We start from the raw sequence: 24,267 nt of genomic DNA, 5'->3' as shown, positions 1-24,267 counted from the left end.
CCTAACACTTTATTTCACAGTCCTATAACACAACAACAATAACCCCTGTGTTTTCTCTGTTACTATTTCAAACAATTCAGCAAAACGTTGTAGCCTGCTGCAACGAGCCTGATCACTCAGCGGTCTGCTCGCACCACCTGAAACCCGGGAGAAACTATACTATTAAGATGTTATTACATTCTCTTCATTAAAACATTGGGGTCAAAAACGGACTCCTAAACAAAGCGCTATGCAATGTCCACTGAGTATACCAAACGTTAGGAACACCTTCCGAATATTGAGTTGAAACCCCCTCAGAACAGCCTCAACTTGCCGTGACATGGACTCTACAAGGTGTCGAAAAGCGCTCCGCAGGGATGCTGGCCCATGTTGACTCCAATGATTCCCACGGTCGTGTCAACTTTGGCTGGATGTCCTTTGGGTGGTGGACCATTCTTGATACCAATAGCGATATAGCAATAGCGATAGCGATAAAGATGAGGCAGGATGATTATTGTTTTATGAGCATGGCCTTATTTCTATTACAGCACATTGGATGACTGTCATTCATATTCCATTCACCCAGCTCAATGTAACATTGATAGGTTTAGGCTACTACGTGATTCTCCATGTTTCACCATTTTCTATTTTGGTCCTCTGAGGAGCCTCCACTGCGATACACACAGGAAATTGTTGAGCGTGGAAAACCCAGCAGCGTTGCAGTTCTTGACACAAACCGGTGAGCCTTGCACCTACGACCATACCCGGTTCAAAAGCACTTGCATTTTCTGTCTTGCCCTTTCGGCCACGTCTCAATTGTCTCAAGGCTTCTTTAACCCGTCTCCTCCACCTCGTCTACACTGATGGAAGTGGATTTGGAAAGTGACATCAATAAGGGGGATCATAGCTTTCACCTGGATTCACCTGGTCAGTCTATGTCATGGAAAGAGCAGGTGGTCTTAATGTTTTGTAAACTCAGTGTACAGTAAAAAAAAAACTATTAAAAAGCGACAGTAGCTATACATATTTATATACAGTATTTGTTCAATTGTAGCTCAATCACAGGTCATAAAGTATGATAATATACACTTGTGAAATCTATTATCAAACATCACATGAAAACATCTTCTTTCTTGTTCTTTTGGTGTTTCTTTGTGTCAGAATAGAATAGCTAAGACAAAATAGTAGAGACATTGTCCATTGACAGGGATTCCGGTCTGTATGATGTCTCTAGTTTCTGTAGAATCCTTTTGGTTGGGGGCTGTAATAGAGGAAAACAGAATGGTTAGCACTGTAAATAACCATTCTCACACAGTATTTCTCAAATATGGGAGGCAACAAAAATCCTGTTTTCCCTATGAATTTAGTTGGCAAGAGTTGCAAAAAAGTCTAGGCTTCTACCTTGAACCCGCATCACCTTGAACAACTCTGCACAATCAAGGCCAATACACAGACGGTTTGTCCCTCAACCTAACCAAATTTGAGGGTCTGTGTGTGTGTGTGTGTGTGTGTGTGTGTGTGTGTGTGTGTGTGTGTGTGTGTGTGTGTGTGTGTGTGTGTGTGTGTGTGTGTGTGTGTGTGTGTGTGTGTGTGTGTGTGTGTGTGTGTGTGTGTGTGTGTGCGCGTGCTCAGGAAATGACACTCACTCTTTGCAGCGGCAGATTCTGCGTTTGCCACGTCTGGGCATCGTCACCCGCTGAAAACCAACAGAAACACACACACAGGAAAACTCAGTAACACTACCAACAAGACACAAAATGTAAGAGATAGTGAGTACATTTTTAAGTAAAAATCAACATTTGATGAAATCACCAAACTGTACCTGTCTGTGGCGTCGGTTGAGAATGACAGTGAGGATGAGGAGGAGGACGAATATGACGGCTGCGCCACAGATGGTGACCAACAGCCACACGTCCATGGGGACTCGCTCTGTCCATCAGAACAACATCAAGAGAAACAGAATCAGTATGCATGTTCTACATTGTTTCCAGCATATCAAATCAATAAAGATGTATTATCGCATAACAGTATGGGGTTTTCAATAATACTATTATACGGTAGGTGTTCAAATGCACACATCAGAGCTTCCTTCTTTACAGGCTAATAGTACTGTCTGCTATTACATTGTACTTAATTACTGAAGTAGTACTGTGGTACTATACTGTTTAAAGTGCTGCAGTAAGCGTGGCCACTGGCCAATAAGGCTAATTACACCCTAACCTCAATAGTCACAACCTAACCTTCACACATACACAGACCACCCACTCTAACCACATCCTGACCATGTCACTTCCTGTTTCTCCTTTCTTACCGATCTTCAGTGTGATCTCCACTGACGTCAGCTTGGTTTTGTTCCTCCACAATTCACACCTCCACCTCCCACCATTTATATCCCTCGCTTCCGGTATGGTGAGATGGGCGGAGTCGGGGGCGGAGCCTAACGCGAGGAGGGAGGATTGGCGTGGTGGGATCCATTTCACTTTCAGGTCAGAGGTCAGAGGGTGGCCCAGGGTGCAGGTGAGGTTGACCTCCTGACCTACAAAGGCCACTGGAGCTGGAGAGGAAAAAACTGGACAGGAGGAGAGAGAGAAAGAGAAAGACAGACAGACAGACAGACAGACAGACAGACAGACAGACAGACAGAGAAAGAAAGAAAGAAAGAAAGAAAGAAAGAAAGAAAATTCACAATTTTGATGTGAATAAAAATAAAAAATAAATTATTTTATATTATTTTACAAAAACGTGGAGAAACATGTTTTTTTTTTATTAGTATTGATTCAGCTGGCATATTATCCTGGCAGAGAGAAACTTCATTATACTGGTCACGGATCCCTCCGGAACTTTCATCACACACACCTGTCCCCTATTCCCACTGATTAGTATTTGTATATACAGTATGTGCCCTTTGGTTTACATTATTGTTCCAATGTCCATTGGTGCGTGTGAGTACCTGTGCTGTGTGTGTTGGCTTTCGTGCCCTTGTGGATTGCCAGATGATTACGGGTCTCGTCCCGCGTGTTAATCATTGTGCGCGTGTGTATTTATTCGAGGTACTCCTCGCTCTTTTGTTTGGGTTTCAACCCTGTTTTTCCGATGCGTGTTTGTTTGGTCTTCGTCCGCGTGCCTTTACACGACACGCTGTCATTTGGGGCGTCATTTAAAAAACTATTACGCATTCCTGCGCCTGTCTCCCGAATCATTGTTACCAGTGTTACAATACCCTATTAATACAAGTGGAGCCAGACAAGTGTACTATCCACTGAATTAGATACAGGACACAATACTCCGGGGACAGACTGTTCCCAACGAACGACAGAAGGAGATGAGAAAACTGTCTGGGTGTAATAAACAGAAGCATAGAAAGGGGGAATAGCATTGCCATGACTATGGTCTGACGGGTTTGAATGTCAATGAAAGGAGAAAGAGGGATAGAGGGATAGAGAGGGAAGAAGGGAAGGTCAGAGAGATGGCAGGAGGTACTGATTGAACAACTGAGAGCTGACAAATCAAAGTGATCTGTCACTCCTCACTTTTGTGGGCAGAAAGGAGGGGGAAATAAGCAATGGGAGAATTAAAGGAGGGAGGAAGGAAGGTAGCAACCAAGTCGGGAAGTAAAGAAGGAAGGAAGGAGAAGGACATTTTTCTCAGGACTGCCACAAAGCTTGACTTACCCTGTAGCACCTCCACACGCATACTTCTCTTCAGGGTGTCCCCCCTCTGGAATTCCACAGCGCAGGTGTACTCGCCCCTGTCCCCCTCCGTCACCCCTTTCTTTGACAGGGAGAGGTTTAGATTTGTCCTCTGCAGGGCGGAGACATCCAGCTCTCTCTTCTGATTGACCACCCAGGCTAATGGAGGCCCCAGGGAGAGGTTGGCGAGGGTCTGGACGACCCCAGTGAGGGAGCCTGCCGCTGGGCTTGGGGTAAAGGTCCAGCGGCCTCCCTGGATGCTCTTCTCCTGGCTGTCTGACCAGGATAGTGGAGGAGGAATGGAAAAGAAACATGGCAGATGGAGAAGAGAGAGGGAGGAGACAGAGGTGTAGATAGGCTGTGGATGAGCAGGGGAGAGGTCTGAGAAGGGAAGAGAGAGAGAGAGAGAGAGAGAGAGAGAGAGTGAGAGAGAGAGAGATGAGAGAATGAGAGACAGAGATAGGAAAGGGACAGTTTAACCTCAGTCTGAAGACATTTTACCTCTTGAGGGGAAATTATTTAATCTAGAAGACCATAAACCATTTTATCTAACTTAACATTTACCTATTACAGTAACATGAGTGTTGGCATAGGCTTCCCTGCCCTGGTATGTCACCACACAGGTCCACTCTCCATGGTCTTGGTCAGTGACACTCATTACTGTCAGGCTGCCGTCATTTCTGATCTGGGCACGCTTGTCCTCATTCAGGTCCTGTTTCTGGGGACTAAGCCATCTTCTTTGTGTCCCCTTAAATATTTCCTCTATGTCACACTTTAGATTAAGATTCTTCCCAGCCAACAGGGGAGATACTGGCTGTACACTCACTGAGAGAGGAGAGATGGAGAGAGAGAGGGAGAGAAATAGAGAGAGACATAGAGAGAGAGAAAGAGAGCGAGAGAGTGAGCGAGAGAGAGCGAGTGAGACAGAGAGAGAGGTGGGGGTTATACAAAGGTACATTTGTATACATGTGTGTGCAGTACTTGTTTCTCCCACATGATGGTGACTGAACACAATGTCCCATTTCCTTCCTCATCTTTCTCATAACACTGACATGAAACATAGAAATCCCCTCTCTTTCACTCTGCACTTACCACGGAACAGTCTGAATGTGACTGAGGTACTTGTTTGTGGCATGAAATCTTTCAATTCACATTTGAAGGATTTGAAGTCCTCCAGTCTGATATTGTTGATAATCAGGGAGAAGTCCGTCTTGGACAGAGACAGCCTGTCTTTCCACTCTGGATCTGCATGTCAATAATCATGTGATTAGTATTAGTAGTAGTGTGAATAAGAAATGTGTCTTCTTTCTGTGTTATGTTATTCCCAACCCACCTGGACACCACACAAACGCATGTGAATGTGGAAGCAGCACAGGGCCACCTGCAGAGGCAGAGCAGTAACCCTGAGCAGGTCAAGGGTTAAGTGCTCAAGAGAACAACAGTAGTAGGCACCTGAGATTCTGACGCCAGCAACCCTCAAATTGTTAGCTAGTCAAAATCAGGTTTAAAAAATAAAAAAAGCCAACTACCAAATACTGTTTTGCTCAATATGTTTACAACTCAAAAAGGTCACGCTCGATTAAAGATGGATACCCTCTAGCACTAATCTCACTCACCTATCGTCTCTCGACCATGGGAGTTGCGGGATATCAAAGGTTGTGTGTCTATTCCAAAGAACCATTGTACCAACACCCTTTCTGAACCCCACTTTGATCTGGGGAGTGTGACCGTCTCTCCCACCTGACCATACACAACCACATCTTCAGCCCCTGTGGGAGAACACAGAAGACAAGATAAATATATATATATATATATATATATATATATATAAATATATATATATATATACTGTACGTCCAATAGTAAGTTACCTTTACAGAAATGTATCTGTTGCTATATAATAGAACATAAAGTATGAATCAAATTCAGAACATACTCTCTTACCTGTTGAGGAGATGAACAATGCAATAATGATTGAAAGGAATCCAGAAACACACTTCATTTTGTACTTTCTCCTGAAAGCAGAGAGCAGCAAAAAAATCTGAGTAAGACGAATCGCTTTAGTCATGTATTTCCTGTCACCCAAGAGCAAATACTGTGGAAACAAATCAACAGTTCACATCAAGTAGCACCGCTTCCCGTTGGAATATAAAAGATCAAACAAATAACCTATAGCTATACTTTTTATATCCTCCTGTAGACAGTGACCCGTGCCCTCTCCTGTACAATTGCTTTATTGTGTCATTGCAATCGACACCAGTCTCCAAATTGTGTCGGGGGATTTTGACGCGCATGTATAATCAAAGCGCATCAAAGCCTGTTTCATTCTGTCAAATAGGCCAATTAATGATACAGTAGAAGCAGCCAAGTTTGTGTGTTTGACCAGTTTGTTAAAATACTGTGGTACCCCTAGCTTTTACTCTTCACCATAGTACAGTAAAAATTATACACCTGGTAGAATTCTAATTTACAGCAGTACAATCGGAAAAGGTTGTAGGAGTAATAGTGAGTGAGTGAGTGAGTGAGTGAGTGAGTGAGTGAGTGAGTGAGAGGTCTAGCTTTGGATAACCTGGCCTATACCCTCTGTGACAATGTCACATAACTCACTCAGAGTGTGTTCAAGCTGTGTAAACAAACCAAGCAGCCCCCAGTCAGCTCTTTACCTGAAAAGTTACCCATCGCATGCTAGAGAAACACAAAACCATAAACACCCTCTCACACACTCTCACACACTCTCCTGACCTGGAACTGTAGTGATGCGAGGTGTGCCGGTCAGGCCTGGTTTCAGCTCGACTACGGGTGGACGCCAGTCACAAAGTGAAACCTTTGCTTCCCATTAATGGTATTGATTTCTAAACACTTTTGCTGGCTCAGCAGTTGGTCTCGAACCACTTGTTCTTGATTCGCTGCAGACTTTCTATGTTGCGTCAACACCCCTGAATCAAGCCTCAGCAGCACATGACAGAACGGTTACTGTCGGAGCTTTAGCTACTAAAGTGGAAATGTTCTTCCACAAACACAGAAGTCACTGGACCGCACCCTCACACAACTTGTCCCTCCAGCACTTTGTGTTCCTCATTGCAGCTGATTCAACTTTCTGGCTGGCTGCTTGACGTAGAGGCATGTGAAATCCTCCTAAATGGATGAAACATGTCTCTTTAAAAACAACGATACATTTGGTTTTAGGCTATCTTGTCTTGTCTTTGGTTGTGTAGGCTCCTGACAAGGTCTGATTATTTTATTTTAAGAGTGTGCCTCTATCATTTCATCAGAATCTTAAATGGACAGTGAGTTTCGAAATGGTAGCCCTAATCCTTGGCCTATAGTTGGAATGTTTTTTGCTTCACTTGTTGTTGTGGGAGACATTGGATATTAGGGCATATAATATCCAATGTAACGTAACAAAAATGTGGAAAAAGGGAATGGGGTCTGAATACTTTCCCGAATGCACTGTAAATTAGGCTAAAATATGTTGTTGTTTGTCTGTGTTTACTTGTTGATGTCACAGTGACTGCTGATCGTGAGCAGACCTGACTCCGGCCACGCGGACACATTGTCGCATGATGCCCTGGTTCTAATGTAGAGGTCAGACACACACTGCTCCTGCCCTGTTAGCAAAGTGTCTTCATTTTCCACCTTAGTATATTATAGTTATCAAACTATACTGTACAAAATGACAAACGCAACATGTAAAGTGTTGGTCCCATGTTTCATGAGCTGAAATAAAATAAAAACGCTTAGTTCTCTAAAATTCTGTTCGCAAATTTGGTAACATCCCTGTTAGTGAGCATTTCTCCTTTGCCAAGAAAATCCATGCACCTGACAGGTGTGACATGTCAAGAAGCTGATTAGACAGCTCATTACACAGGTGCACCTTGTGCTGGCGACAATAAAAAGCCACTCTAAAAATGTTTTGTCACGCAACACAATGCCACAGATGTCTCAAGTTTGAGGGTGCGTGGCATGCTGACTGCAGGAATGTCCAGAGAATAACATTTTATTTCTCTACCATAAACCGCCTCCCACGTTGTTTTAGAGAATTTGGCAGTACGTTTAACTGGCCTCACAACGGTAGAACACGTGTATGGCGATGTGTGGGCCAGCGTTTTGCTGATGTTAACGTTGTGAACAGAGTGCCCCATGGTGGCGGTGGGGTTATGTTATGGGCAGGCATAAGCTACTGACAACGAACACTATTGTATTTTATCGATGGCAATTTGAATGCACAGAAATATCCTGACGAGATCCTGAGACCGATTTTGAGGCACACTTTATTTTAAGGTATCTGTGACCATCTGTATTCCCAGTCATGTGAAATCCATAGATTAGGGCCTAATGAATTGATTTCAATTGCCTGATTTCCTCATATGAACTGTAACTTAGTAAAATCTTTGATATTTATATTTGAGTTCAGCATAGATGTTACGTTAGTTATTATAGACCAAGTATTCCCAAACTGGGGTACGTTCAATGCCGTCGAGCGTACGCCAAATAAAAATGTGATTCACATTTTTTTTTAAATTATATATATATATATATATATATATATATATATATATATATATATATATATATATATATTAAATAACATTTTCAAACAGTCCATTTTGATTTTCCAACGGGGCTTTGCATTTGGGTGAGGTTTCTTTCTCCCATGAGTAGCCTTGTTTCACTGCCAAAAATAAAATGAAACCATCTAGTGTTCAGCGAAATAACAACACAATGTCAAATACAGGTAGCCTAGTCAAATAATGAACATCCAATCACATTAACCGTTACTCTCTCGCGGGAATTCCACTAACGGTCCCTATATAGCCAAACATAGCTGCTGCTCATACTGTTTGCTCGAAAATTGAAAAATTGTTAAGAAAAAGTAAGGCCCACGTCCATTGAGATACATACCAGCTCTACTGGCAGTGCTGCTACTACCAGCAGCTTAACACCTGCACCTGTCGATGACACAAGTTGTTCTACTTCCACGAGCACATCCAATGTTAGCAGCAGTAATTCTACATTTGTTGTTAGCCCAGCTAGCATGGACACTGACAGTTGTGAATCTGATGCAGCCGAAGAGCTACTGCCCCCTTACCCGGGAAAGCACCGAACAACAGACAGGGACGTTGGACCATCGAAGTGGCGCAAATATGATGAGAACTACATTGATTTGGGGTTCACTTATATTGGGAGTAGTGGCTTTCCTCAGCCACAGTGTGTTATATGTGCAAAAGTACTATCTCACAACTCGATGAAACCTTCACCCGTTGTTCGTGTTTCTTGATTTGTTTTATGTTGTGTTTATTTATTAAAACACTCACTACCTGAACTTGTTTCCTCACTCTGATCATTACACATGCCAATTAGAAAAATATGCCACAGGTGTTTTTTGAGCGACAATTAAGATGACTTTCAAGTAGTAAGACACAAAAAAATCAACAGATACCATTAATAAGAAGGGGCTAGAAGCGTCTTGTATGGTGAGCTACCAAGTGGCTAGGACAGGCAAGCCCCATACTATTGTGGAGGACTTAATTATTCCTGCTGCCGCAGATATGGCTGGAACAATGCTGCGGGAGAAGGCCAAAAAACTATACAGACAATGCCTTCATTAAAACAACACCATTTCACGACACATCAGAGAGATGGCCGGAGATGATTTGAAACAATTACTGCTTTGGATACAAGCCAGTTAATTCTATGCATTACAGCTGGATGAGTCAACAGACGTGGCGGGCCTGGCACAGCTCCTGGTATGTCTGTTACGTTTATGGAGGGTCAATTAAGGAAGACATTCTCTTCTGCAAACCACTGGAAACAAGGACAACAGGAGAGGATATTTGGAAAGTACTGGACAGCTTTGTGACATCAAATGGACTTTGGTGGTCAAGATGTGTTGGTGTCTGTAGTAATGGCGCAAAAGTCCTGACAGGGAGACATAGTGGAGTAGTAACGCGCGTGCAAGCAGTTGCTCCCGACGCTACTTGGGTACACTGCAGCATCCACCGAGAGGCTCTTGCTGCCAAGGGAATTCCTGACCGATTGAAAGACGTTTTGGACACTACTGTGAAAATTGTTAACTTTGTTAAAGCAAGGCCCCTGAACTCTTGTGTATTTTCTGCACTATGCAATGATATGGGCAGTGGCCATGTAACGCTTTTACAACATACAAAGTGCGCTGGTTATCAAGGGGCAAAGTATTGACTCGTTTTTTTAATTGAGAGACGAGCTTAAAGTTTTCTTTACTGACTATCATTTTCACTTGTCTGACCACTTGCATGATGACGAGTTTCTCACACGACTGGCCTATCTGGGTGATGTTTTTTCTCACCTGAATGATCTGAATCATGGATTACAGGGACTCTCCGCAACTATATTCAATGTGCGGGACAAAATTGAGGATATGATTAAGAAGTTGGAGCTCTTCTCTGTCTGCATTAACAAGGACAACACACAGGTCTTTCCATCATTGTATGATTTTTTTGTGTGCAAATGAACTCAAGCTTACGGACAATGTCAAATGTGATATAGCGAAGCACCTGAGTGAGTTGGTTGCGCAATTACTCAGGTACTGGATGGATGACACAAATAACTGGATTCGTTATCCCTTTCATGCCCTGCCTCCAGTCCACTTACCGATATCTCAGCAAGAGAGCCTCATCAAAGTTGCAGTCAGTGAAAATTGAATTCAATCAGAATTTCTGGACTGGGCTGCACTCAGAGTATCCTGCCTTGGAAAATCGAGCTGTTAAGACACTGATGCCCTTTGCAACCACATACCTATGTGAGAGTGGATTCTTGGCCTTCACTAGCATAAACTAAATACAGGCACAGACTGTGTGGAAAATGATTTAAGACCGAGACTCTCTCCAATACAACCCAACATTGCAGAGTTATGTGCATCCTTTCAAGCACACCCTTCTCATTAACCTGTGGTGAGTTATTCAAGTTTTCGATTAACAATAAGGTTTTATATGTAAGATGGCTAAATAAAGAGGAAAATTATTGATTATTACTATATTATTATTTGTGCCCTGGTCCTATAAGAGCTCTTTGTCACTTCCCACTTCCCTCACTCGTTCTTATGTTTAAGAAATGTATTGTATAGTGTGTGTGTGTGTGTGTGTGTGGCAGGCTTACAATGATGGAACAAAAATGTATATTTGAGAGTGCGCTGACCCTGGTGCTAGAGGGGGTACGCAGATGGAGGTCTGAATGTTTGAAGGGGTACGGGACTATAAACCGTTTGGGAACTACTGTCCTACAGTATCACTGTATTTTGATGTTGTGTTCAATAAAGGCAGCAAAAACTGTAACTGAAGAGACCCATCTTCTGTTCCTCGGCTTTTGCCATGTGCTGTAAACGCCATCTTTTACCCATTTAAAACACATGTATTTAGATACATTTACTGATTCACATGAAATGTATTTCATTTTCTTCCCGTTCCCCTGACAGTGATTCTTGTTGCTTAATACATCATCATCCTCAGAGTAAAATAAAAAATAAAAGAGAGAAAGGAAGGGGTTTGTGGTGGTCTCTGATTTCGAGAAGTTGAGAGACAGACAAAAAGAAGAGGAAGAACGAAGAAAGGTGGAGGGAGAGAAGCAGTAGCTTGGTGGTGGGCCTTGGTTAAGAGAGGGATGGGGGAGGAGAGAGAGGGGGCGAATGCCTGAGGCTGTGGTGGGCCCTGATTTCACGAGGTGTAGATTTGTATCCCTATACCTCACCTCCTCTCCTCCTCTTTCACTCACACACCCCCCTCCCTTCCTCCTCTATTCCACGAAAGGCGGATTTCTCCACGCTTGATGGAAGAAAAAAAAAGACCACAATGGCAGTCGAACACCGGGAGTGTGGTCTATGGTAGTTTTTTTTTATGCTGTTTTCTGTGTTGTGTGTGCATGCATGCGCGTGTGTGTGTGTACATGTGTGTATGTGTGTGATAGTTGTTAGGTGTGTTGTGGGTGCTTTCAGAATTTCTGTCTGAAGCGTTCTGCACCTTTGAATCTCTTTTCATCTTAAGACAATTCTCAATCATTTAACCTGTGTGTGAAAGGAGTACAGTCAGCTCCTGATCAACGTAACAGCTTCGGGCTGCCATGACAGGGATGTGGACTTAAAGGTAGCATGGAGTTATCGGAAGCAATTCAAAGAATGTAATATAATCAGGGTTGTAAAACTTTAGTGTGTTCTGTCAACTAGGCCGCAAACAATATCCCCTTAGGAGATGATTATGGTCTACTGAATTTAACATTGTAGAATTACTCCACCAATCTATGAATAAGTGCATTAATAAAACTAAATAATAAAAATGTATTTAACTTTAAAATATACATGTATCATTACTTAACAATTGTTTTTTACAATGACTGCCTACCCCCATCGATGCTAGGCCAATTGCACACTGCCCTAAAATCACAGCCAGATGTGGTGCAGCCATGATTTGAACCAAGTACCGCAGTGATGCCTCTTGCCCTGAGATGCAGTGTCCTAGACCACTGCGCCGCTCGGGAGACGGGTGAGTGTGAGCTGCCGTGAGCTGACATGTTATTCAACGTTATTGTGTAGAAGACAGGGTGTCTACTGGGGAGGACTACACAACAATATACTAGTAGTAGATTGCTTACTTTGATAAAAAAAAATAATAATAATCAAGGATTAAGGTACTCTTTATAGTGTGTTAGAAAATTAACTTGCTACCAGGGTAAGGGTTATGATATGGACAGCAGGTAGCCTAGCGATAAGAGCGTTGGGCCAGTAACTGAAAGATTGCTACATCAAATCCCTGAGCCTACAATGTGAAAAATCTGTCTTGAGCAAGGCACTTAATTCTATTTGCTCCAGGGTGGCTGTTAATAATTGCAGACCCTGGCAGTGACCCCACTATCAAAGGGTGTCTCAGGGGAAGTTGAGATATACAACAACTTTGAAATAGAATTAATGTGCATATGGAAAGTATTCAGCGCCCTTAATTTTGTTACGTTACAGCCTTATTTTAAAATGGATTCCATTGTTTCCCCCCCCTCGTCGATCTACACACAACACCCCATAATGAGAAAGCGAACACAGGTTTTTAGACAATTTTGAAAAAAATAAATAAATAAACTGAAATATCACATTTACATAAGTATTCAGATCCTTTACTCAGTACTTTGTTGAAGCACCTTTGACAGCAATTGCAGCCTTGAGTCTTCTAGGGTAGGACGCTACAAGCTTGACACACCTGTAACTGGCGAGTTTCTCCTATTCCTCTCTGCAGATCCTCTCAAGCTCTGTCAGGTTGGATGGGGAGTGTTGCTGCACGCTCTTTTCAGGTCTCTCCAGAGATGTTCAATCGGGTTCAAGTCTGGGCTCTGGTTTGGCCACTCAAGGACATTCAGAGACTGAAGCCACTCCTGCATTGTCTTGGCTGTGTGCTTAGGGTTGTTGTCCTGTTGAAAGGTGAAACTTTGCCCCGGTCTGAGATCCTGAGTGCTCTGGAGCAGGTTTTCATCAAGGATCTCTCTGTACTTTGCTCTGTTCATCTTTCCCTCGATCCTAACTAGTCTCCCAGTCCCTGCTGCTGAAAAGCTCTAGGAAGAGTCTTGGTGATTCCAAACTTCTTCCATTTAATGAATGATGGAGGCCACGGTGTTCTTGGGGACTTTGAATGCTGCAGAACAGTTTTGGTACCCTTCCCCAGATCTGTGCCTCGACACAATCCTGTCTCGGACAATTCCCTTGACCTCACTGTCAAATGTGGGACCTTATATAGACAGGTGTGTGCCTTTCCAAATCATGTCCAATCAAATGAATTTACTACAGGTGGACTCCATGAAGTTGAATAAACATCTCAAGGATGATCAATGGAAAAAGGATACACCTAGGCTCAATTTCGATTCTCATAGGAAAGGGACTGAATATTTATGTAAATAAGTATTTTTATACATTTGCAAAATGTTCTAAAAACCTGTTTTCGCTTTGTCGTTATGGAGTATTGTGTGTAGATTGATGAGGGAAAATGTATTTAATCCATTTTAGAATAAGGCTGTAATGTAACAACATTTGGAAAAAGTGAAGTGGTCTGAATACTTTCCGAATGCACTGATAAGCACCAAAATAAATATTAGCAGGTGCATGGGGGGAAAAAATCCAGTCGTTATGGACTCAGATGAAGGTTGATTGAGACCATTTAGATTTTTTTTTATTAGCAGTGTGCTGGATTTTTCCTTTTTTATTTATTAGCCTGACTCTTAATAATAAGAAAATGCCTTTATTTAAGTGCCATAAACAGATTCTTCAAAGCTTGGAGGCGCTTCGGCCTTCATCAAGACACCAGAACTCATCTTGGCATTCTTCGTTCCTATCTCTTTTCATGACAACCTCACCATTCTACCTTTTTCATTTAACTAGGCACATCAGTTAAGAAGAAATTCTTATATACAATGACAGCCTAACAGTGGGTTGACTGTCTTGTTCAGGGGAAGAACAACAACGTTTTACCTTGTCAGCTCAGGGATTCGATCCAGCAATTTTTCAGTTACTGGCCCAACGCTCTAACCACTAGGCTACCTACCTACCTACCTGCCTGCCGGATTATAAAAATGACTTTGTTTTTAAGATCAAAGTTAGGTCGAGATATCAGGCCGTAGTTTGTGTAAGTAAAATGTTATTTCATTCAGGCCAGATGTTAGACCTGTTAATCGTTGTAGTACGATACATTATATGATGAGATAAAATATGTTTTGACAAATGTTTTGAAGTATTTGTTATAGGCCATTTCTCACCTCTGAACTCTGTAAGACTTATCTGTCTATTGAGGTTGGTAACGGCAGTGGGATATGAGAGAACCAAAAAGAGAAAAGATGTGAGGTGCCGGAGGTAGAGGAAGCATAACGCTATATAGAAGCGAGGGAGAGAGAGAGAGAGAGAGAGAGAGAGGACAAGTGATATATATATATATATATATATATATATATATATAGAGAGAGAGAGAGGACAAGTGATATATATATATATATATATAGAGAGAGAGAGAGAGAGGGGGGGGGGGGAGGACAAGTGATAGAGAGAGAGAGGAAGAGAGAGAGAGAGAGAGATTGCACCTGAACAGTTAACCCAGAAAAGCAGATGATCATATCTGTGGTCTTTGGCAGAGGTTAAACAGCAAACAGAGAGAGGGGGAAGGGAGGGGGAAGGGAGGGAGGACAGGATCTGTCTGTAAAAAGGTGAAGGAATAATCTTACAGAATTGTCTCTCATTTTAAGGTAGTGGAACTCTGATGCATGCAATTGAATTGTACGCAGTACAAAACATATGATAGAAAGTAAAATCGGACTAAATCATTGTTCCCCATAGAGCTTATCAACATAAGTAATATGAGTAAAATTGTTGAACCTTTATGACTTGTATGTAAGGTGTGTATTAGCCATGTCACAAATGTAAGCCAGGGGATTGAATTTCAATGGTACCAGATAGGCCTAGCGCAAAGAGGAGTGTCTCTGGTTTGAGGGCATCAGTTCAGAGAGGGCCTTTACAGTACATTAAAAAGTAATCATGAGATGTCTGCAAAGTGTTGTAAAGTACAATGGCAATGAAACCATGTCTATTTACCATGGTAGTACAACAGGGTAAATACATTGGGTTGACCGCCATTTCGACATTTATCTGAAACGCACTTGTTACCTCTCTTATTCTAGTTTAAGGTTAAGTTAACAGGTTTTACTTTACTGTGAAAGCAAAGCGGGCATACGCTCCAGGACAGCATGTAACATTTTATGAAGGTGAAATAAATTATTACAAATATTCTGCATTCATTAATGCAAAAAAAAACAAACACATATGTTTTCTCTGTAAAGATAATTGTCTGATTTAGACTACTCCATGGTCTACTACGAGCAGTCATAACAATGATCAATAGTTATTACATCAATACTTTCACACTGTTTACCACAAATCAATGATCACGGAGTGCTATTATACTATATTACATCTAGCATCTTAGTTAACATCCTTTCTATACTTACGTTTGGTGGATAGCATTGAGAGTCCCTCGCCAATGATCAAGAACCAGGCGGAAATGTTGATTTTCAGAGAAACAAATTTCCTTTTAAACCCCGTTGCACCTCCCTCACTGCTGATTGGTCTATAAGGAATCGGGAAATGTACAGTTATTGGTCAAATGCGTTAAGGCCAAAGCAGTGACATTTTTAATTGGCTGAAGAAAGGGTGGATTATCTTGGCAAAATGTTTCGCTAGCATGTTAGCGCAGTAACAGCCGGTAATAACAAAATAGGCTACATAATAGTTCATATTTGAACCCTTATTATTATATTCATTGTTGTTATCATCATCATCAATATTATTCTAACCCACATAACAATAGTCAGTCAATTTGATGTATTTATGCCAGTCGTTATTCACCTTACATTGCTTCGCTCGGGCCATAAAATTACAAATGTTTTACTCAGCCACAGGTTAGACAGAACATAAATCGGCAGGGAGAAACAAGCAAACTAGAAACACACACAAATACAAATAAGTATATCTCTTGTTTCATTATAAATAGTCAAACAACAGTTTAAACATGAAACTGGGTGCCTGCAGCACATATTTATTGAGTCAGTAAAACTATCAAAACTGACATCAATATATATATATATATATATATATATATATATATATATATATATATATATATATATATATATATATATATATAGCCCTTTCCTGTAGTCAAATTATGTTATTCATATTTTTTATAATTTCATAATTAATAAACATACTTTTTTTATGCCGAAAATCCGCTGTTTCTACGGTTTTGGTTTATTTCAGTCTTCTGTGATGCATATAAAGCATAATATTGGGATGCAAACTCAAAATTGAAAACATTTCAGGTGTCTTCATTTTTTAAGCCGATCACCATATGTGTGAGGTGCATACATTTGTTTCAAATTAGATTTGTTCAAGACAACCCAGAAACACTTTGTGTGACCCTGATTTAGCCCACTGCAGTAAAAGGTGTACCGATTATAGGCCTGACTCAGATTCGTAGGCCTAAGAAAATATACAAAGTTGAACAAAGCATCACATTTAAGAGATTACAATAATGCCCTAAAAAAGCTTAATCAATAAAGCTTACCACTGAAAGAGAAATGGACCTGGCCAATGAATCTGTGGCACTGAACCCTTGAAAAGCATTACACCATATTTAGCAGGATCCATTTTGAAAGCGCATAATCCCACCTTATTCTAATGACTACCATCAGACCATTTTTGGTTATGAAATTGTAATCTTTATCCTACAAACACATGCACAGATTTATAGCCTACATTTCCACACGTGAACAAGTTAATCATTTATAGAAGAATTCATATTTCATGTGACTTGGTTGCTAGTTTTTTGTTTGTTGGTAAAAGCAACACGGTAACGTCACAAAATTGAGGACATGAATAAGAGCAGTTGAACGTAGACTATATAATTCATTTAAATGACCATTGAACAGCAGGAACTATTGTAGATTGCATCTTGAAATATTTTCACAGTTTGATGTGAATGTACCAGTACGCTACGTATTTAACATTGACCATATAGTTTTGCAATTGTTACTCACAATCAGACCTTCACCTTGAGTAATGTATTCAATGATTTTACATTTCCTACCCAGAGTCACAACTTTTACAAGATAACAAAATGACTTCAATCCTCTTCACAATGACTCTAAACTCAGGTATATAACTCAAAATTCGTAATTCACAACAGGCCTTATCCAATTGGTGCCCTGTGTGAGGAGCATCCCTTACACACTTGGTTCCCAGTGTGAAGAGCATCCCTTACACAATTGGTGCCCCGTGTGAGGAGCATCCCTTACACAATTGGTGCCTGCCCCGTGTGAGGACAATCTCCTACAGTATGAACCTCATTCCACATTGAGAATAACAATTCTAGTAAATCAATGTCAAGTTCGATTCATGTAAAATTCACTGCTAGGCAAATTTTGTGGTGCACAATTTCGACAAGAAAGAGTTGAGATAACTGAAATAACTTTGACAGAAATGATCAAGTATGACAAACCAATATCAAAAATTTTATTTCAAATACGAAAAATTGCAAAGAGTCATGCATAATCATTCATCAACACTACCTCAATGAAGATGAAAAAATGTACTAAATGTAATAGAGTGAATGGAAGCTTGATGGCACTTTTCTGTTTCACTCAACAACTATGATTGCATGTTTTACTAAGTTCAATATAAAACCCATAGCAATTGCTAGTCCCTTGAATCTAGTGCATACCCTATTTGATAACTTTTCTTTAAAGCCTAGCAGGTTCTAACCGTTGTCTTGGGTGAAGAAACACCTGTGTTCACTTCACATGTGCCTCTCCATGCTGTATATACGTAGTTCTGCAGAGAGTGGGATCATGTCTGCACTCAAAACTACAGTAGAACCCCAGAACCCCATATACCACCTGTTAATCTATATGTCCCTAATTACCTGCATTACAAGTTACTGTCTACGAAAGTCTTAGAGCTGAAGTCTAGAGATAAACTTGAGATGTGCTCGCGTAACTTGTCCACGTCAAGGCATTTTCTAGACTCGTCTCGGTAAAGCCTAAAAGTCAACAACAAAAAGTATCCAACGTTCAATCCAGGTGTTTTTGATTTTCAATAGAATGACGGCTTTACTGTGTCTTTATGGGAAAGAGAACATGGGCGGCAGGTAGCCTAGCGATAAAGAGTTTTGGGCAAGTAACTGAAAGGTCACTGGTTCAAATCGCTGAGCCGACTAGGTGAAAACTGTCGATGTGCCCTTGAGCAAAAGCACTTAACCCTAATTGCTCCTGTAAGTCGCTCTGGATAAGTGCATCTGCTAAATGACAAAATAAAACTGTCTAACCATCCAAGACTGTCTTCTAAGTGAAATACATAGGCAAGGACAAAAAGCTTTTCTATCTAGCACTATGAAATATGTGTGTTTGACTACAAATGCCTTCATGTTCTGTGGCCATTAAAGCCATTGTTCAACTGAAGAGTTACCTGTACTAGAGAAACACTGCTCAGGTGGTTTGGAGACAAGAACCACAACAAGCACCAAACAAACATGTCACTCACGTCTCATCTCTTTCTGAGGTTTGCATTCTTTCATGCTCTCTTTGTCTGCCGCGCTCTGTTCTGAGATGAACTGAAAAAAAGGGTTGAACACACCCTGTCTTTAAATTATCACCTACTTGGGCCTTTTGGTAGGACTTTAGAACGCTGCATGTAGAAAGGCCTTGATAACGGATTTACTAACGCTCTGCGCATCATTAAAGAAGTTAGGCGTGGGACCTCTGTCGAAAATGTACTGGTTCAAGGACACCATCATCCTCACTCAAAAGATTGGAAAGACTGCAAAACCAGTTCAAAGCTCAAATACACTAAGATATGTTACGCATAGACTCATAGAAATACACACGTTGTCTCAGATTCCAAAACATGTAGTTTGTTGTATTTATGTTTTCTGATGCAGCATGGGAACAAGGAAAGCGTTATTCAAAACGTACCAAAGAGTCTCCCGTGGAAAACACCTGAAAGTGAGGACTCCCTCGTTAGTCAGAGACCTAACGATTTGAAGGTGTTGTGCCACACACCACACAAAGTCATTACCGAAAAAGAGACTGAGAGATAGTGTGGGGGGTAGGGAGAAAAGAGGGGGTGATTGGTTTTTCGAGACATCCCTAATTCCTCTTATGATGTCCCCCTCTTTCCTATACATTGGGTCTCTCTCACTCTCGCTCTCTCTCTCTCTGTCTCTCTCTCTCTCTAACTCATCAGGTGTTTGATGGTCCATTCGGCCGCTGGAGTTCCTGGTTGCGTGTTTGACATGGAAGGCAGTCGAGCTGAGACATGAAGAGAGCTGTGACCAAGACAGATGGGGAGGTACCTGGTACTGTTCCCTTTGCTTTCTGTCACTTTGAATCATACATTAACTCTGTTCTTTTCTCGTGTTTAAAGAAATAACCGTTAAATGTCAGTGGAAAGAGAGGCTAAGAATAACAAAGATGTGACATTTTGTGAAAGGATTGTGAAAACACGTTTTTTTATACAATACACAGTTCATGTTGGTAAACTTTGTTCAAGGCCTTTTGAAACCCATATGTTGCGTAACTGCCTCCCTTAGCCCAGAAAGTCTCCATCTTCTCTTTCTGCACCTATACTATTGATCTGTTTCCCCCTTTCTCTTTCTGTCTTGCTCTACCATCCCAATGGTCTGCATGCTTTGATGTTTTCATGCGGCAAAATGTTTACGATTCATTTTATTTGCATGAAAACGACGTACTTTCAATGTATGAACTTCAATATACTTACTCCAACTCAATGTATTTTTACAGTTAAGTGTTTAAATAAAGGCAATTCATATCTAATTGTTTGTATTTGAACATATCTGAGAGAGCTTTCAGCTCTCTGCAGGTGAATAAGGAAAGGAAGGTCACGTGACTGAAATATCATAATAATGAAACAATTGGCCAAAATAATTTAGCATGGGCAATTTAAAGCAAACCACATTGAGCACTTGTTGTGAATCAGGTGCAATTGTATTCTGGTAATCACCATGAAAACTTTGACATAAGCTGACGTATATCTGCTACAATTAAAAACGACAACCCAAGTGGAAATACAAGAGGGAGGACCAAATGTCAAACACAATATCTCAGTCTTACTTTGAATGGAGAAAACTGATCAACGGAGAGAGAGAGAGAGAGAGAGAGAGAGAGAGGGAGAGAGAGAGAGAGAGAGAGAGAGAGAGAGGGCTATTAGTCATGTTTCTGAAAGTCTGAATGAGGGAATCCTTGTATCTCATTATGAAAAATGATCCCTCGCCTGCACAGTATTGGAAACATGAGAATATTTCTAGGGTGACTCTAACCAAAGGAAGCACCTGCCTCAGCCTGAATGGGTGTTCTCTATTTTTTTAATGCACCTGCAAGAGAGGACCAAATACAGATGTAGTTGACAACAAAACATGTATGTTAAGACTGTCTTACTTTACTTGAACAGGTTTTTTTCTTTTGTGTTCATAGGCATCCATCATTTCCTTTAATAGGCCAGAGTTGTCAGTGGTGTTCTTCAGTACTCAAGTATGCAATACGTGTCGTAACAGTAAACTACACCAGTAGCTTAATGTTTATTATCATTATGTTTCCAATGACTGAAACCAGACTGAAACCAGTACAGGTTAATGTTACTGTAATAGACTTTACAACACTACAGTTTAGGATACTATACCGTTGAATGTACTCACAATCAAGTCATACTTTAAATCCATAGAATAATGTACATTTACTCAGTACACAGGGTTGATGTGCAAATCCATATACAATGTACACCATTTGAAAAATAGTGCTTTGTGAAAAGTACATCTCTGTTTGAGTATACTATTGTGAATTACATTTGCTGGGATTTGCAGCCTTGGGGATAAACGCGACTGGATGGAAGACTGCACCAATTTGAGTATTCTACATCTATCGTAACATTTTATAATAATGAATTTTAAGGTCTGCCTAAATTGCTTATCTTCATTGTTACGCAGTACGTTGACTATGAAGTAAATAGATGTGCAGAACGTTCTGTTCTTGATCTATACTGTATATGCCTATAGGTATTTGTAAATATATGTCAACAAATACATGAATTGGTGACATATCATGATTTACAACCAAGTAATAGTTTATTAGCTATTTAGCGAATCTTTAAATAAAGTGTTACAAGATACAATCCACTAACGTGTTTTGAGCTTGACTAAATATCGGCTGACCGGATTATAGATATTCAGTTGTAGTAGATACTGTGCATTGCAACTGAATACCTATCGTTTTGGCTGCTTTTTTAAATATTATCAGCACACGCTGGGATGTTTCCTGTTGTTCAATGGACATTTAAATGAATGATATACCCACCTAATGAATGATCTGTTTTCATTTGAGTTTTAGTAAACAATCGTATAAATGTATATCTTGAAAATATCATATTGATCTCACGGACGGCCCTTTCCCAGCTTCCATTTGGATTGAAACACAAATGGAAGATTGTGACCGTGACGGATTGTGATTACCTTGGACGGGGACATGACTATCATGTTGTGTTCGTTCACATGACCGTCCTCGTGTTCCTTAACATTTGAAATAAACCTTTTTAGTGATCGAGTTTGCGGACCGTCCATAGAAGGCCTAACCATTCTTTCCCAGGGGATAGTGAAAAATACTACCCTTCAGGGTTGGGCTCAATTCCATTTCAATTCTGTCAATTCAGGAAGTAAACTGATATTCCAATCCAATTCCAATTTTACTCAACGCTTCTCTATGTGACTGAATTCAAATTGAATTGACCTCAACCCTGCTATCCGTGCTACTTGCATCACTGCTACTTGTTTCCCAAATGATAAAGAGGGACCTACTGGTGAACCGTATCCAATTCCTACTTGACCGCAGCTAAAGTCTGTGCTACTACCAGAAAGAACATTCAAACAGTTTTAGGTGGGACATGACCCAAAGACGTTAATGTATCATGTCTCTCTTGCCACAGTTGCTGTTGTTTCCTTGGCCTCGGCCCTCATCAATAGACAGGACTTGTAAACGCTCCTCGGCAATACTGAGCTGTACATATATGCAAAGGCCTACATTACACCTTACAAATACTTCGAACTTTACAACCTCCAGTGCAATTGTAAACTTCATTTCCTGACCGTGGATATTATATTAAATCTCCTCCGGAGGATTTGTGGGTCTTAAAATGAAATAACTCGCGGTTACAACAGGTAGAGTACTTGTATCTTGTATTCGTTCTCCGATCACAAGAACGCAGCCGTGTAGGAATTGCGTCAACATCAAAGCTCTTCTCTTTCCCTCTGGACACACACAAGGTAACTTCTGGGAATAATGAAGTGCTTCACAATAAAAGTAAACGGGTACCGGCGGTAATAATGACTCAATATAGAATCAGAATCAAAGTACTCTACAACAACCTAGGCTACTACACTATTGCTACAAGTACATGTTTTACCAAATACGTATGGCATACCCAATGCAAATGTTACTGCGATCCCATACTGCTATTGCAAACACACTTGTTGTTGTTCCAGCGGGCCTAGGCTAGAGTACGACCTAGTCAGAGATAGATATACACCAAGTTGACTTCTCTGCATACAATGTAGGCTAAACAATAGTCACACTCATTAGTGTACTTACTCACACCAAGCACTGACTTCATAGCAATCATACAATTTACACCAAATAGCATCTGGCCAGCCATCACCCAATACTCTCAAAATGCCTGAAAAAGACACTATTCAACATGTTATTTCATTACAACTCTGGGTGCATCTAAAGAGAATTGTTTTAATCACTATTGTAGCAAATGGCGGCTGTGTAACGCACCTTGCGGGTCTCCCAGCCCGTAGGCAGACCAGCATACCACTGCTCCCTTTGGGGGGGGGGGGGGGGAGTCGTAAAAGGCCTACCCAGGCAAGGTCTGTTACACAGTCCCCTTCATTCGGGAGAACGTCCCCACGCTTCACTATACCAAAACCCTCTCCGATGGCTCCCAAGGCAACATCCCACCATTGTTGGAATTTTTGCAGACGGCAACAATGTAATGCCCCTCGCGAGTCTCAAACCCAGGTCTTCCAGAATGTAGGCAAGACCTGCAAACCACTACCTTCAATAAGAGTTAAGCCCTTTTGTGCGGGATTGTAGCAGGCCTATCTAGGCAAGGTTTGCTACGGTATATTCTACATAACCTGCTGTTGGAAATAGCCTACATACAGTCAAACCGTTATTGTCAATAATCCATTACATCTTCCAATATGTGGTTCCAGCAGTTACGGTAGGGACACAAAGCATACTACTATCTAAGCCCCTGCACTTGAAAACAATATATACATGTACTGTATCTCAGGCAGTTGCCCAGCCTACAGCTGGTCATGTGAGTGGAAAGACCATACACTCGTTTACAGTTACGTCAGGATCATATTGTGAAATATCAACAGGTATTTCACAAGTCTGTTTTTTGTTGTCGTTCTAAAACCTCCCTGCAACACGCACGATTCCACTAACATTGTATTATTAGAACCTGTGTCCTTTTGTCATTGTGTCAATTCTCCAAATCCCATTGGGTACCACGAGAGAATATATGATTGATAAACGTTCATATGGCTCTGGGTACTACTCATCCATAGCTATGGATTAGTCCCTTTAGTCCCTTTAGTCCTATGTCAATACTATTCTTAGTACTGGCACAGTGAATGAACTTTTGTGTTTTCCTAGATAATTTGCTTCTACATTATCCTCAGTCTGACAAATCCATCTTTATCATAAGTTTGAAAAATACATGTAGTAACACTGTACTCACCAGTCTGATGCTCCCGGTGCAGAGATGAGATCAGGTCTGACATCACTCAGACTGTACACACTGTTACACACAGGGAGACAGGAAGCTAGACTGCACTATATGATCCCCGCTGATCCTCTCACTGGTGCCTTCTGTGTCACATACACACACAGACACACAGGCACACACACACATACGGACACACACACACACACACACACACACACACACACACACACACACACACACACAGGCACACAC

The 24,267-nt window shown here is 41.1% G+C and overlaps 1 protein-coding gene and 1 long non-coding RNA gene across 5 annotated transcripts in view; one reads left to right on the top strand and one right to left on the bottom strand.

Annotated features, from left to right (window-relative positions):
* The window catches only part of LOC149984547 (uncharacterized), a 2,986-nt gene extending 1,746 nt beyond the window's left edge, over nucleotides 1–1,240 (top strand). Inside the window, exon 3 of the long non-coding RNA XR_016494627.1 lies at nucleotides 1–1,240. This exon is cut by the window's left edge and continues 559 nt beyond it. This is a non-coding gene — a long non-coding RNA (uncharacterized LOC149984547).
* Nucleotides 1–24,157, bottom strand: part of cd4-1 (CD4-1 molecule) — a 24,205-nt gene extending 48 nt beyond the window's left edge. Inside the window, exons 1-11 of one of the 4 annotated variants that reach the window (XM_021581485.3) lie at nucleotides 24,028–24,157; nucleotides 15,666–15,784; nucleotides 5,613–5,683; nucleotides 5,285–5,437; nucleotides 4,761–4,913; nucleotides 4,233–4,493; nucleotides 3,651–4,049; nucleotides 2,291–2,548; nucleotides 1,802–1,908; nucleotides 1,626–1,675; nucleotides 1–1,240 (exon numbers count right to left, since the gene is read on the bottom strand). The exon at nucleotides 1–1,240 is cut by the window's left edge and continues 48 nt beyond it. In XM_021581485.3, coding sequence (XP_021437160.3) covers nucleotides 1,210–1,240; nucleotides 1,626–1,675; nucleotides 1,802–1,908; nucleotides 2,291–2,548; nucleotides 3,651–4,049; nucleotides 4,233–4,493; nucleotides 4,761–4,913; nucleotides 5,285–5,437; nucleotides 5,613–5,670 — 1,470 coding nt within the window. In that variant the 5' untranslated portion in view covers nucleotides 5,671–5,683; nucleotides 15,666–15,784; nucleotides 24,028–24,157 and the 3' untranslated portion in view covers nucleotides 1–1,209. 4 annotated transcript variants of the gene reach the window in all.
* Nucleotides 24,158–24,267: the final 110 nt, after the last annotated feature.

The sequence above is a fragment of the Oncorhynchus mykiss genome, chromosome 3 (assembly GCF_057628025.1).
Source record: "Oncorhynchus mykiss isolate SJ-2025 chromosome 3, ASM5762802v1, whole genome shotgun sequence".
In the NCBI taxonomy this organism is placed as follows: Eukaryota; Metazoa; Chordata; class Actinopteri; order Salmoniformes; family Salmonidae; genus Oncorhynchus; species Oncorhynchus mykiss.
The sequence above is the reverse complement of the archived record's forward strand: the minus strand, read 5'-3'. Positions and strand labels throughout refer to the sequence as shown.